Source organism: Phyllobates terribilis, unplaced genomic scaffold, assembly GCF_046119375.1.
Source record: "Phyllobates terribilis strain yellow unplaced genomic scaffold, ASM4611937v1 Scaffold_4__5_contigs__length_816908805, whole genome shotgun sequence".
In the NCBI taxonomy this organism is placed as follows: domain Eukaryota; kingdom Metazoa; phylum Chordata; class Amphibia; order Anura; family Dendrobatidae; genus Phyllobates; species Phyllobates terribilis.
This window is the reverse complement of record NW_027362764.1, coordinates 154,099,541-154,115,745: the sequence shown is the minus strand read 5'-3', so window position 1 is coordinate 154,115,745 and position 16,205 is coordinate 154,099,541. Positions and strand designations below refer to the sequence as shown.

The following is a 16,205-nucleotide window of genomic DNA, read 5'->3' as shown; positions in this document are numbered from 1 at the left end:
TCGGTGTCAGATCGCACCATCCATCGTTGTTTGATCCAAAGTGGACTTCATGGGAGACGACCAAGGAGAGCACCATTGTTGAAAAAAAATCATAAAAAAGCCAGACTGGAATTTGCCAAACTATATGTTGGCAAGCCACAAAGCCTCTGGGAGAATGTCCTATGGACAGATGAGACAAAAATGGAAGTTTTTAGCAAGGCACATCAGCTCTATGTTCATAGAAGGAAAAATTAAGCATATGAAGAAAAGAACACTGTCCCTACTGTGAAACATGGAGGAGGCTCTGTTATGTTCTGGGGCTGCTTTGCTGCATCTGGCACAGGGTGTCTTGAATCTGTGCATGGTACAATGAAATCTCAAGACTATCAAGGGATTCTAGAGAGAAATGTGCTGCCCATTGTCAGAAAGCTTGGTCTCAGTCACAGGTCATAGGTCTTGCAACAGGATAATGACCCAAAACACACAGCTAAAAACACCCAAGAATGGCTGAGGAAAACATTGGACTATTCTGAAGTCGTCTTCTATGAGCCCTGACCTAGATCCTATTGAGCATCTTTGGAAAGAGCTGAAACATGCTGTCTGGAAAAGGCAACCTTCAAACACTAAGACAACTGGAGCAGTTTGCTCATGAGGAGTGGGCCAAAATACCTGTCAAGAGGTACAGAAGTCTCATTGACAGTTACAGGAATCGTTTGATTGCAGTGATTGCCTCAAAAGGTTGTTCAACAAAATATTAAGTTAAGAGGACCATCATTTCTGTCCAGGCCTATTTCATGAGTTTAATTTTAAAAAAAAATTCTGTGGAAGCAGGGTTTAAAAGCAATGTCTGACTTTCATTTATTCATTTTAATAGATTTTAAATATATTATAATTTATCTCAGATTCAAGTTATTTCTGTGACCATTGTGGGTTTTTCTTTCATTAAACGATGAGTACCAACAATTTTGACCACATGTGTAGGTGTATGAATGTAAAGAGGGCTTCCCTGCTTAGGACTCCACTCAATGTAACCCCCTCTGTTATCTATCCTAGATATTTATGAATAAATTGACTTAGAGGCGTGTCCCTACACAGTCGGATACTGTCAGCAGCACTGATTTGACAGTAAGCTTATGCTGGACACACCTCCAGTAGATAACAGTGGTTAATATATTCATTTATTTGTAAGAGCAGTAACAGAGGAATGGTAAAACACATCCAAGAGTCCTAAAGAAAAAAGATTCTACAGAAATATTTAATAAAGAATGCTAACATTGACATATCAGAAGAGCTTATTGTTCCTCTTTAACTTAACTACATTTTTTTACGATAGGGGATAAATACTGGATTGGTAGGGGTCTCAGCAGTTGGACTCAGTCAATCTAGCATTTACAGTATTACTTATCCAACTTGTCCACTAGATATCCACGAGAGGTGGTGAGTTCCCCTTCAATGGAAGTCTTCAAACAGAGGCTAGACAGACATCTGTATGAGATGGTTTAGTGACTCCTGCATTGAGCAGGGGGTTGGACACGATGACCCTGGAGGTCCCTTCCAACCCTACCTTCCTTGGTTTCTATGAATCATTTTTAAAATTCACTGTGACCTTCACTGATGTAGTTTTAGTCATATTATAATTTTTAACCAAGCCAAATGCTTTTCTAAAGCCCCCCATATACATTTGAAAAAGATGGATGGACCCACCGATTACTGAATCTGCCTATCATCTATACCTGACGACTCCCCATTAACAGATTGTGAATCCATTGGATAAATGCAATAATGTGAGTGAACTGCAGCAGAGAGATCACTATCTAAGTGTAGTACAAAAGAGTGAAAAGGTTAAAAACATGCAAAACGATGAGGTATTATTCCCACCCTACTGTGTTGTTCTATGAGTGGGCACAATGCCATGATAGACAGTGAAATATCAAGAGGCTTCAAGCCACTATAGTCCAACTGAGGAAATCATCCAACTTGATCCCCAATCTAGGCATAGTATCATGAAAGAAAATGGTCTATGCCACAAAGAAAGATATTGGGTCATGAAGGTACAGGCACAAACATTATTCATTGTACAAACAACGCGTTTCAGCTGCATAAATTGAGCTGTGAACTTGCTATGCAAGCCGAAATGCATGGTATGTACAATATATAATGTTTGTTCCTGTACCCTTGTGATTCCAGTTTCTTTATTTGTGGCATCATCACTACTATGAATAGTCCATGTTCTTCTGCTATACTATACTAACAGATTATGTTTGGGAAGATAAGAATTGGGCAGTTAGAATTAAATCCCCAAATCCGTTTGTTCTGTGAGCAAATAAGGTGCTGCCAGATTATTCCAGCAGAGACTTAATCCCCCTCCACCCATATACATTAGACAAATGTCGTCTGTACCCGCTGATATTGACTGGTTCAGCCAACTGTCTAATGTGTATAGGGGACCCGGACAATTTATTGTCAGGAGAAATATAGTTCTGCCATGTCTGATTTCGGACTACCATTCCATTTGTACTTCTGGAGATAAGCAACCGCAATGTTTTGAGGTAGCTCTCTCATAGGCAACACAAGAGTGCTTGGGTAAATGAATGCTACTGTGTGTGGAAAAAGCCAAGGCGAGATGGTTGCTGGCCAAACCATCTTACAGCCGACTTTACTCTGTTCTCCCCATACAAAATACGCTCAGCTAAGCCATTCATTCCTTCATTCCTATGTATAGTTTAACGCGTTTGGCCAGTTTTACCTCTGGCAATGCGTGAGGGGGCCAGGTTCAAGGACCTTTTCTGATGTTCTCATTGGCATGTTAAAAGATAGTTAAAATTGGAAACGCTCCTCTAGAAGTGTTAAACATACTCACTTACACCTAAAAGCAAAGAAACAAACCTTAGCAACAAATAATTAGTTAAAACATTCAGGTAACAGAAAAACCTATGGCTAAGGTCAGATGCTGTGGAAATTTATTAGAAATCTGTAAAAAATCTGCATGTATTTAATATGGATTTTGCCACCGATTTTCACAGTGAAAATCCATAGGTTTTTGAGCTACATGTTGATGTGTTTTTGAAAGCCCTATTTACATGTATTTTACTGTATTATATGGAAAATTGGTTTTTCTGAACATCACCTTAATGGTACAATGATATTTCTTTAAATGATGTTATATTATATATACATTATCAAATATTCTGGGTCATCAAACAGTGACAGAAAACTATAAAACCTACCTGTAAAGGTAAAGAACCAGAAGGACACAGAAGCCCAACAGCATGTTAACACCTGGTGTATTTCGTAGTACACAAGAGCTCGACAGCCCACTGTCATCTTTTCCCCATGCAGAATACAAGGGTGGACCCCCATGTGAAGCTTTAAGTTAGCACGATTTACATTATTACATGATAAGCTGTTCCTTGCTCAGGTTCATTCTACGAAAAATGGCATGATCTTATCAATGTCAGTGTCTTATCAATCAACTGATGCTGATGGACGGTTGTGTAATATTATTTTTTCTGTACGGGTATAATTCATCCCATTAATAACGAAGAATCATTCTCTTTCTCTCTCACTCCTCAGGTGGAGCTCAGATTCTTCAGGCCCCTCTCGGATCAAAAGATAGAGTTTCACCGGCTGGGAGGGTGGTTCACAAACTTCCTCGTCACAGACCCCTGCACAGGACGCAGTCTGCTCCCCTTCCTCAGAATACCCTGGCGCAGCTCGTCATTCAGCAGCAACATCAGCAATTCCTGGAGAAACAGAAAAAGTATCAGCATCAGATTCAGATGAACAAAGTGAGCAATTAATATATGAAAACACTCATGTATTGATATGATGTTGTAATACAGTCATTTACATCATGTCCAAAAGACACAACATTTATACCAGGGGCATCAATGGATCAGCATGAACCCCTTAATGTAAAAATGGGGCTTCACGGTTGCGTTAATTATTACTATCACAACCCAAAACCCGTCATGATGACCCAGCGCCTGTTGCAGGCTTTTCTTGTGAATGTGTGTGTGTATCAGAGCTAGACATACCATTTGTACAACCTATACAGACACACAGAGGTACTACAGGCAAAAGAGCCCAATACTACCCTAGAAAAACATGCTATTAGTTGTTTTTTTTAATAAGTCCTTTACATCCTCATATTGTATATTTTCATGATATACTTAATCATATCCCAACAGATTTGTAGTTTTTGCCCTGGGTCATTTGATGCTTAGTTGCCTCTCTGCAGGTGGCATACACAATTCATCATGAAAGTGAATTTACCATTCTTGGGCCTCCCCCCAATGTATATGTCATGAAAAAAGAAGTCACATATATGAGGAGACCAACACCTACCTAGATCCACACTTGCAGCAATTTGAATACCATAAAATCCAATTATTTTAACTAGAAAATATTAACCTCAAAGGGGTTGTCCCATGAAAATAGTACATTTTAATTAATAGATCTTAGAATAATAATAAGTTCCACAGCTGGATGTGTTACAAAAAATGTTCCTGTGCTGAGATAATCTTATAAATGCGACCCTACTCTGTAATGTTATTTGCTGTGTCTAACAATGTAGAGGTGCTCCAGTTCATGGTCGGCAGACAACATAGCTCTTCTCCAGGGAAAGAGGCATAGGTCACTTATGAAAAGTAAGAACACAGGCAAAACAGCAGTGGCTTACAGCTGCTACTTTTTGAGGTAACACATTTTCCTATTTGTTTTATCACAGGATTGAGTGTTTCTGCCATGTAAGCTCAAAAGCCGCTAGAGCTGATACATCACTGACTTGATTTATGATGAGCTCAGAGGGCTAAAGATGTTCCCAAAACAGTCACTCCTGTGTTACCTCAGGCAGAGAAAAGTGTTACCTCAGGCAGGGAAATGTGATACCTCAGAAAACATTAACTTCGAGCCCCTCCAGTTTTGTCTGTATACTCACTTATCGTAAGTGACTTCCCCCCTTTCCAGGAGCTGTCTTTGTGCCGACCATGAACTGGAGCAGCTCTACCATGGTTAGACACAGCAAATAACAGGATATAGCAGGATCACGTTTATAAGATTATCTCAGCACAGGAACATTTTTTTGGAACACATCCAATTGTGGAACTTATTATTATTATTATAATTATTCCAAGATCTATTGATTAAAATGTAATTTTATCATGGGACAACCTTTAAAGGCACGTTCCCTCTGGACAAATACGCACCATATAATCTGCTGCAGATTTGCTTGCAGCGTATTATAGTTCCAGCATTTGAATGAGATTCCTTGAAATCTCGTTCCCATGTTGCAGAAAAAATCCATAGCATCAATTGACTAGCGCTGTGCATTTGAAATCCATTTTCCAAGCGACGAGGTGAAATAAGTGGGAAAGCTAAACCATTTGCACAACGAGATCATAGTAGTATATACTGCTACGAATTTTACTTCTGCAGAAATTCCACATTGTAAAAATCCCTTGGGAGCATAGCATAAGAATTAAATACAATTCTAAATGTGAAACGCCTTTTATTCCTAATGTACTAAACTGAGCAAGAAAAACTTCCCAGAAGCCAAACGTGTTCTCACCACTAGAGGGAGCCTGATAAACCTACATTGCTTTACATCCATAATGAAATCTTCTCCTTATATTGTTTCCCAGACTGCGGAGATGTTCGGGAAATGTGTCCTTTTATGTTTTCTGAATATATTTAATATGCTGAGCTCTTTTAGATTGCACAGAACAGGAGCATGCAAGTAAATAGGAATAGAGACATTTTGACAATTCAAAGTGAAATGAACACATTAGACGTCCTGAGAACTACTAAATATTTTTTTAAATAATCTTTTGGATAATTATCTTTAGTTTGCAATCTGAAATCACAGTCTGTCACTCTTGATCTTGACAGTATGGATATATATATAGTCACAGTGGATAATTTACTTATGGAATCCACTGTATGTAAATCACCTTGAAATTTGTGCCTGCAATGCAAATTGTGACATTTCATCTGAGTGTGGGTGGAAAAAGTTTGCCTGACTCTTTTAAATATTAATGTTTGGAAATCTGAACCTTTCTATTTGGAAGGCAGATTCCTGTCTGATTGAATTCATTTGTCTGCAGAGAGCCTGCTGCCTTTTCCTTGTAGCGTAGTGATCACGCAAATTGTGTTTGTTCTGGTACATCAAGCCATGGTTTTCTCTTCTTGTATTGTTTTACTTAAGGATATCGTGCTGAATTGAATATAGATTATAGAACTGAGGATACTGGAGGCAAACTATATTGCTGCTGTGAACGGGGCACCACAATTGAAGTGGGGTCAAAGAAATGCTTAAAATTTATTGTAAAAAATTAGATGGCAGGATGACCTGAAATTGTCTGCGGGTGTATTATGATTTCTAGTATTAGTACCCTCATTTTTACTTTCGCCCTTGAGAAAGTCCTAATTTTTCCTCTTTGAGTAGCAGAGCCGGAGATTTGAATCCTGAGTCTTCATTTATGTATCAAGCAAAGAATAAGTTTTCGTTCTGAAGTTTTTGTTAGTTAAAAAGTCGAAAGGAGATTAAAAAATAACATACATAATAGGTAAACTATTAAATAAAAGTCTAGTGAAAGAAGTAGATTACTGTAGGTTGTCAGAGCCTGGAGCAAAACAAGTATTTTGCACCCCCTAACCTGTTGACCATTAGTACTTCCTGAGTCCCTTCCACCAGTCTAGTATTACCCCTTATTGCTCTAAAAGCTTTACTATATTTAAACAAAATAATATTACTGATGTAATTATAGTTTATCATTTGAGCCTGTTATTTTTTGTTTTTTGTTGAAATCAAACATAATATTTTTCAAAAATGAGGTTATAAATATTCATTTTTTACAAGATGTTTTTACTACATTTTTCTTTTTTTTTTTTTTTTTTAATGTTATTTTATTACCATGGCCCAAAGCCTCACTCTGTCCTTGATTTTAGCAGTATCCCTATCACTAGTCCTAAGCCTAGTTTGAACACTAAGCCTATTCCTAGTAGAGATGAGCGATCCCGAACTCTTAAGTTCAGGGTTAGTACCGGACACATAGTGTCTAGTGCTGGACTCCAAACATGGATTTCTCCTGAAAGTCTGTTTTCCAGTTCGGGAGTCTGGGGAAGAAGAGAGACAGAGATATTTTCCAGCTCCAAAGATCAGGTACCTATTGCTTGAGTTAGGGTACAGTTCTGGACTAAAGTTCGGTCAGGGTCGGGTAACCCTAGCCCTGGCCCTAACCCTAACCCTAATCAGGATGAGAAAAAGTATGTAGAAACTTAGATTTTTCCCACTTTCATAAAAGTGTCACAAATGATTGCAAACCTGTAAATCAATAAACTATTGCAAACTCACTCTCCTTGGTTTCTCTGTGCCACCAATCTGGTTTTTGTGTATTTCCTGCAGCGGTGACATCAAGACAATAGCACAAATCACCACTGCAACTAAACACTGAGCCCAACAGCTCTGCTGAGCCACTCAGCTTAGCGATTAGCTGCAGCGGTGATGTGAGCTGTGGTCATAACGTCACCACTGCAGCCAATACACAGAAATTTGAGCGGTGTCAGGGAGCTTGCGCTGGACTTGGGGCAGGTTAGTTCCATCTGGGTTTCTTGTTTTACAAGTTTGCAATCATTTATGCACTAATTTTTGAAAGTGCAAAACCCCCTTAAAGCTTGCTATAATGTTAGTGCAATAGGTGATGACATACTTGCCCTGCATACGAAACCTACAGCACTACAAAAATGTCTACAGAGCTCTGAGCTACTGTAATCATCTTGCTGTCCAGCTAAAATTTGCTCAGCCATAGAATTTGGCACCCAGGTCCCCAGTTGCCTTTTCCCATGCTGTGCCACTGACAGAAAGGTAACCCAGTATAGTTTACATTACAGTCTAATATGGGGCAGAAATTCCTGCCAACTACTTAAAAATAAGTTATGAATTTTAATATTATCTTAGAACAAAGGCATCATTTCAAATTTCAGTGTCTTAATTTCACTATTTAATACAGATAATCACTATTGTTACAGAGAGGAGCTATTAGGCCACTCAAGCACTAGTGCTGAAATACAACTGCAACCTCTGCAAGGCACAAATCATGCACCTAAAAATCCCAAATTGTTATATTACAGAAACGTGAGAATAATCACAGTGATAAGACAACCCAGGATTAAAGTGGTTGTCCACTAGTGTTGAGCGAATTTGTTCGGCATTTCAAATTCGTATTCATGTTCGGGGTTCCGGCTTGTTAGCGCCAAAAAATCAGCTCCGCCCACAAACATCCCTGATTTGCCACGCTGTCTGCGTGACATCGTGGTGGCAAATCAGGGATGTTCGTGGGTGGAGCCGATTTTTTGGCGCGAACAAGCCAGAACCCTGAACACGAATTTGAAATGCCGAACAAATTCGCTGAACACTATTGTCCACTACTGGAAAAAACACCCTTATTAATCAATTCAGAGCCCCATAGAAAACAAAACAATGTTGGCGATGTTGTTCTCAGCAGGTAGCATGACATTGTTGTGTCATGTGACCACTGCCGCCCATCAGTGGCCACTCATCAGCCTTCAGCTCATCAATATTATTAATATTGTATCAGAGTATTATGTATCAGATATTGTATGACTGACAAAATAGTTAAAGCTGCAGCTAGTCGGTGGCGACTGATTGGAATAAAGGATTGGCAAAGGGGAGAAGCTGAAGAGTTGCTAGAGAACATGTAGAATAACCAGGTGAAGGGATGGAAGATGAATTGAAGAGGCATGAGGGTATTAGATGAGTGGCTATAGAGATGCATGTTGCAGTAGTCTAGGCAGGGGATGATAAGGCCATGCACTAATATTTTCAATGACTTAGGTTTGATCTGACTTCGGGAGAATTAATGCAGCCAATGTTACAGGTACTGTATGTCGAGTGCAGTGATAATAAACATTTATATTACAGTGCAGGTTATTCTATTGTGTGGCAACATGGCCCTCAGATCCTAGACTTCAGTACCACTGCAAGCTTTGCATCCCCTAGGATTATGCCTTGGTTTTATACCTTTTTTAAAAATTATTGAGTTTTAATTACACCACAATCGAAAACAATTAGTAGTATAATGCACAGTGAGGGGATTAATTATTGCGAGTGCAGAGGTTGAAGTCACAACGGAGTCTGGGAGCCTAGGGGGTCCCAGAAGGTCCGCTTATGATAAGGTTAATACTACAGTATAAAAAACACATGATAGTTGGGGGCTCTGTTGGAGATTTTTCACTGGGGCTAATGAGCATCAGGCATGCCACTGCGCCCAGTACATGTATCATTTAAGAATAATTGTTTTGGTTTAGCTTTTCTTTTTTTTACAAGGTGTCATCGTTGCAATCCACGGGTTTTTAGACGTCTAAAGAAAAACACAGTCCATCCACAAGCCACACTTAAGTACCGTCTGTTCTGCACTGTAATACTAACTTCAAAGCCTGCTATGTGAGAATTGAGCAGATAACCCTTGGCATAGCTGTTTCCTATTAAAAGCCTTTTTTCTTACAGGTTCCAGAGACTCTTGTGTTAACTCTTTAACTGCACTTAGGGGGCTGCCATTACGTCAACATTTACTACTCAGTTAACTGAACACTTACATTGCAAAGGTTCTTAAGTGTATTTCATTTGCAATTGCAATCCCAGAGCCATGATCTTAGAGGTACATGAGCAGGGCTATGCCAACAACTATATATGAATCATGTAAAAACAAGCACAAACTATCCATGTGGCGATGCCTCCAGATCAAGTACCGTACATAACATTCTTACTTTGTTAATGACTGTCTTTCCTGTCTTTATATTGCTGACTTGTCCTGCTGAAAACGTAGATTTCATATTCCCACAAAACCCACCAGATTATTATTGAACTTCTCCTATATAATTTACTCCCACAGTTTATAGTGGGATAATTTATGATAACGTTTTATTTCTTAATTACTGTTTATGTAATTCCAATTCCCAATTATAATAATCTTTAAAGTGGCTCCGAAGCTGGTTGTTCACTTTAAAAATTAATTCTGTTATGCAATTATTTAGCAAATTATTCATAATTTGGATCCACCTATTTGCTGGATGCTCAGATGTATGCTGCCATTCAGTCATTTGGCTTTTAAGACTGTCACAACAGGTTTATTTATATGAGCTAAGGAAAGGAATCTGGACTACCAGCAAAAATATTAAAGGGAATTTGCCACCAGATTTTTGCTCCCTTACTGGACTTTTTCTTGAAGTCTTAGTAAGTCACTGTTTTATATGTTGCAGCTTTGGTTGTCCTTTCAGAGATGATCTCCTGCTCCTGTGGTCCCCAATATTCATGAGCTCTGACTATCCTCACACCATTGATTAACAGCTTCCTGCCTATGCACAGTATAGGTAGAAAGTTGTCAATCGGTGGTGTGGGCGAGGTTGCACAGAGCTCACCATTGAGAAGACTAGCAGATCTGCAGAAGATAAAATTGTGATTTTGTCAAAAATTCAGCAAAATGTCCAATAAGTGGCATACCACTTAAATCGAGGTTTCTGTCCCTTTTTTATGCAGCCATAAGATTGGGAAGGGTTTACCTGATGACAGATGCATTTTTAAGTAATTTTACCATTGTGCATTTATGTCTTGTCCGCATAATATGCCATCAATGTATCACAGTTGTCATACCTGGGACCCACATCTGTCTCGAGAACAGCAACTAAATTACAAACTTCTACCAGAGTAGAAGGTGTCTGCACATGTGCGGCCCTCTCTATTCATTTATATTAAAACTCCCGAAGTTCATGTGAGATGCCATAAAAAAAGCAAAATAAGATCTGTTCAATATGGCAGATCATATAGTTTCCCATATTAAACACTCTATGATCAAAAACAACCAAGCCCTAATCAGATTTTCACTTATGTGGCCAGAATCATCACACATGCTTAGAGGTTGACTATGCTAAAGATTTTATGATTTTTTTATATTAATGTAATTGTTTTCTTATTTGAAGATGCTTTCCAAATCCATTGAACAACTTCGGCAACCCGGAAGCCAATTAGAGGAATCTGAAGAAGAACATCACAGTGATTATACAATGCAAGAAGAAAGGGTTTCATCTACTGGAAACATAAAAAGTCATAGCAGTACTGATCTCAGAACTGACCACCTAACATCCGTGAAGGTGAAAGAAGAACCACCAGACAGTGACGATGACATTCAAACACATCCTGAATCTAATCCAAAATCAGCCTTTGTACAGCAGGTAACATGCAAAGATTTTAACCCAAGATTTGGTATTAAATTTCTAATTTGAATTTTGGACTGGCTAAGAAAACAAAAGCTAATGCAAGTTACTATTGTCCCGATAAATGTTTTTTTTTAGTATTTTTATTTTATTATAGAAGACATTTCTAAATTGTACAACTACATATTTTTTTTTTTTAATCAGATGTTTTTCATTGAAAATTTTCAAATTAGAGACCATACAAAACAAGAGAATACACTCTCAAACATTAATCCCAACAAGGTGCTACAAAGCATAACAAAATGTAGAAATGAAAAGTAAAGTCACGGTTCAGTGATGTAAGGAATGTTACGATACTGGCGTAGCACTGCTGGAAACCAGTGGACGAAGGAGGACGAGCAGAATAGCAAATGGTAGTAGAAGTCATTGAAGTTAGCAAAAGGAGTTGTAGGAAATAATCCGTAGACAGCTGAGAACAATCTGTGTAAGAATGTTCAGGAGCTTGGAGACTGGAAACTAGGCTAACAGCTAAACACAACAGTCAAGCAATGAGTGAGAGATCCATGGCGCTTTATGTAAGCCCATACAGGAAACAAGATGGATCCCACAGGTTCAAAATCTGCCATCTTAGTAAAGGGCAATTGAAGAACACAACAGCAGCCTCCAGTGGTAAGGAGTGGGATTGCAGCACAATTATTAAGGTGAATAATAACAGCCACTAGTGGTCAAACTGTAGAAGGACAACTGGAATTCTGACAATGACTTATTTAGTTAATTAATTCCGTTTACAACTGTACAAATTTAATTAAACCCTTAGCTTTCTAAGTCATGCTCAGCACACAGGTCAGTAAATGTTCTTTATATATCTCTTATACAACACAAATCCAAAAGGTACAAAATATTAAAGTTTAAATTCAGTTAGGCACATTGTTTAAAGAAACACTTCAAGCAAAGTTACCTAACTAAGAGCCCTTGGTGGAAATTCTGCAAAGATTCAAGAAATTCCAAAAAGAGAACCTGATGTTATGCTCTGTCCCCGCAGGGCCTGCACTAGACATTCATAATAATTTCCTTAGAATTATTTGACTTACTATTTAGCATTCAACTACTGTTTACATTAACTCCTTAATAATACATGATGTATATATATAAGTCAAAAAGCGAGTGCCATTTCCTGCATCATGAGCAGAGATGAGCGAACCCAAACTTAGAAAAGAGAGAAAGAGATCCAAAGTTCAGGTCTCCGTTATTTTCAATGCGGTTCGGGTTTTTGTTCAAGTTCGGGTACAGTTCTGGTACCCGAACCAAACTTTGGTTTATTCTTGGACCAAACTTTGGTTTATTATTGGGCCTTACCAAAGGCATGGCCTAATAGGTTGCATGTTAGTGTCACACTGACAGGCCATAATGCTTTAGAATACTCCAATATTGCAAAGCATTACACTTGCAATCTCTATTTTTTGTCCTTCTAGGGGATGTTAATCAAAGTATACTAAATCCAACAAAGTTTCATGAAATAAAAAAGCCTCAAAACATAAAAAAAATTAAATCAAAATGATTGTGTTTTTTTTTCTTAAATGGTTAGTCATAAAAATATAAAATTTTTGGCTAAATTATTGCTTATATACAGTGAAGATTTACAACTCATTCCATAAAAAACAATATTCCATATAGCTACATTGAAGGAGTAATAAAATATATCTCTCAAAATGCAGCAACACAAAACTAACTATTATTGCATGAAATATATTTTAATTAGGCAAAAGTAAAAAAAAATAAAAGCAACTTGGGCATTAAAGTTAACTTGATAATTTTACTGCAAAGTAAACAACATAAAAAATTGCGTTTTTGTTGTCCCTCCCCCCATTTTTTTTTTTAGAAAGCCTAATCAATTAAGTGTAAGGGGTGGTATTCAATCAATTTATTTTGCAAAAAAACAAGCCCTCATACAACTATAGCAATAGAAAAATAAAAAAGTTATGGCTGCCTGAATGCAAAGATGAAAAAATGAAAAAAAAAATTACTTGGCCATTAACTATCAAATAAGGCTAGTTGTTAAATATCAAATAAGGTAGGGGCTAAGATTTGTATTCTATTAGCTGTTGTGGGAGACAAATGCAGGAAATTTCAGGTACTTGAAGTGCTCCAATGAGCATTTCAATGTATAGATGTATAATAACAATCTTCTCATGGACATTTAAATTTTCTATTATATGGTTAAAAGTAGTTCCAAAAACACAATTCAATTTAATTATAAAGTAATACGACAGTACTTAGATTGCAAAGTGCTGCACACACAACTCTGATGATGTTAAAACCTATCATAGCCAAACATAACTACTTAAAGGGAATCTGTCAACATGATCCTCCCTCCCGAATTGTTTATATGGTCATGTTGCTCTGCTACCTTTACTTTAGCAATCTGTTTCTCCTTGACTGTTATCAATGGCTGTTATAATTCATATGCAAATGAGGCGTCAGTGCTCTGGGTGTGTCAAAGCACTTCAGAAGCCTCTGCATCCCTGGTTCTGTTCCCTGTCCAGACCCACCTTTATCTCCTTAGCTATAAAAAGCCATTGAGCTGTCAATGAAGCAGAAGAAGGTGAGACTGGGTGCGGAATAGAGCCAGGAAGTCTTAGTCTTAGCAAGTGCTCTTACCATGCCCAGAGCACTTACTCCTCATTTGCATATGAATGAAAATAGCGATTTTTCAGTTTCATTAAGGAAATAACAGATTGCATCAGTAAAGGTATAGTGACATTATATTTCAGAACGCATTGTGACCATATAAACACTTTGGGGGTTGTGGATTGGGATGACAGATTCCCTTTAAACATTTAAGACTTAGCATCAGTATATGAAGCATTTATTCCTCTATGCTACAAGACTAATCATATACCTGCCAATTGCATTTGCTTTTTGTAAGGTTATATTTCACACATGTATGTTACCTTATATTACTGTACCATTTTGCCTCCAAATGACATAACTACTATTTCTATGTCAAATGTGACTGGATATAATTGTTTGTTTTTGGCCTGTAAGACTGTAAAATATATGTGGGCAAACATTAAACAGTTCTACTGGGAGTCACCATTATACTGTAGCAATCACTGATTTAAATTACTGGGGCCAATATGGTTGGATCTTGCTGCTCTTTAGTGCTGATGCAAAATTTCTACCAGGACCAGATCACAATCACATAACATTTATGTATGCAAATTGCCTCTTCAGAGAGGATGAAGACTTAAACTCTAGCGCCACCTATTGGAAGTAGCAATCCTAAAAGTCAATAATGAGCCTTTCCATATGACTAAGGCTGTGTGCCCACTATGCATTTTTTAAGCATTTCCACAGCGGCAATCCCGCTGCAGAAACGCTTAAAAAACAGTTGGTAGAAGTTCTGCAATGTTCCCCAATGATAATCTGCATGTGCTGTTCACATGCTGCGCAAATTTCTGCTGAGAATTATCATTGCGGAAAAATCTGCAGCACTACCAATTATTTTGCGTAATCGCGGCCATTGACTTGCATTGAATCGCTTAATATCCGCATGACTACATGTGCACATGCGGATATTAAGCGATTCAATGTGCGGATGGTACCCGGGTCTGGAGAAGAGGAGACTCTCCTCCGGACCCGGGTACCATAGTACCTGTTAAAAAAAGAATTAAAATAAAAAATATACATTATACTCACCTTCTGATGGCCCCCGGTCTCCATAGCGATGCGTCCTGGCTCCCCAGCCGCTCGCGATGGTCTAAAAGGACCTGCCATGACGTCATTTAGTCATGTGACAGGTCACGCAACCGCTGACATTGGCCGTCGCGTGACCTGTCACATGACTAAATGATGTCATGCAAGGTCCTTTTACACAACCGCAAGACACCGGGAAGACCGGACGTATCGGATAAGGAGACCGGGGGTCATCGGAAGGTGAGTATAATGTTTTTTTTTTATTTTCTTCCATTTTTATTCTTTTTTTTAACTAACTTGGTCACACTATATAAAATCCATGCCGGTTGCATGTATTTATATAGTGTGACCAAGTTGTCAAGCACTTTCTAAGTTATGCTAAAATCGCTTGGAAAGCACTTGACAACCCGCATGCGAAATCGCATGATCAAAATGCTTCACTTCCTCTTGTCCCTGGCAGGAAAAACACATGTAAAATCCGCATGTACAATCTGTAATGGGTCTGGGAGGCGGAACCTCTGAGCTACTATACAAGGGGGCGGTCCTTGTAAGGAAGCGGGTGGCGACCAGGCAGGCAGTCACAGCAGGTGACCGGGACAGTCTCTGGATGAACGGGCATGAGGTCACGGCAAGTGACCGGGGCAGTCTCTGGGTAAAGGGTTGGTACGACCTGTGGCGGCTGATGGTAGACGTGAGCTCCCAGGTGAGCAGGCGAGAGTCTCTGGATAAACGGGTGATCACAGCATGTGACGGCGGAGCCTCCAGGAAGACCAACAGACAGGCAGCAGATGAGCGCTCCCAGGTGAGCGGGCAGAAGTCTCTGGACAGGCGGGTGGTCACAGCATGTGACGGCGGAGCCTCCAGGTAGGCTAGCAGACAGGCAGCAGATGAGCGCTCCCAGGTGAGCGGGCAGGAGTCTCTGGACAGGCAGGTGGTCACAGCACGTGACGGCGGAGCCTCCAGGTAGGCTAGCAGGCAGGTAGCAGATGTGCGCTCCCAGGTGAGCGGGCAAGCTGGTCCATAGACAGACTGACAGGAGTTGGAAGGCAGACCGTCGGACCTCAGGCAAGCAGGCAGGTAGCTGATGTGCGCTCCCAGGTGAGCGGGCAAGCTGGTCCTTAGACAGACTGACAGGAGTTGGAAGGCAGACCGTCGGACCTCAGGCTAGCAGGCAAGTAGCAGAATATCAAGCAGGAACAAGACAGCAAGCTGGCAGGAATCTGGCAGGTAACTGGCAGGTAACTGGCAGGTAACTGGCAACGGGACCTGAGGGCTGAAGCAGAGTAGTGAACAGTGCAACA

The 16,205-nt window shown here is 39.3% G+C and overlaps 1 protein-coding gene across 2 annotated transcripts in view; it reads left to right on the top strand.

The window, feature by feature from the left end:
* The window catches only part of HDAC9 (histone deacetylase 9), a 1,057,517-nt gene that overhangs the window by 1,029,150 nt on the left and 12,162 nt on the right, over positions 1 to 16,205 (top strand). For both annotated transcript variants that reach the window (XM_073677842.1, XM_073677846.1), the window contains 2 exons: positions 3,553 to 3,767; positions 10,975 to 11,226. In XM_073677842.1, coding sequence (XP_073533943.1) covers positions 3,553 to 3,767; positions 10,975 to 11,226 — 467 coding nt within the window. The remainder of the gene's footprint in view (positions 1 to 3,552; positions 3,768 to 10,974; positions 11,227 to 16,205) is intronic.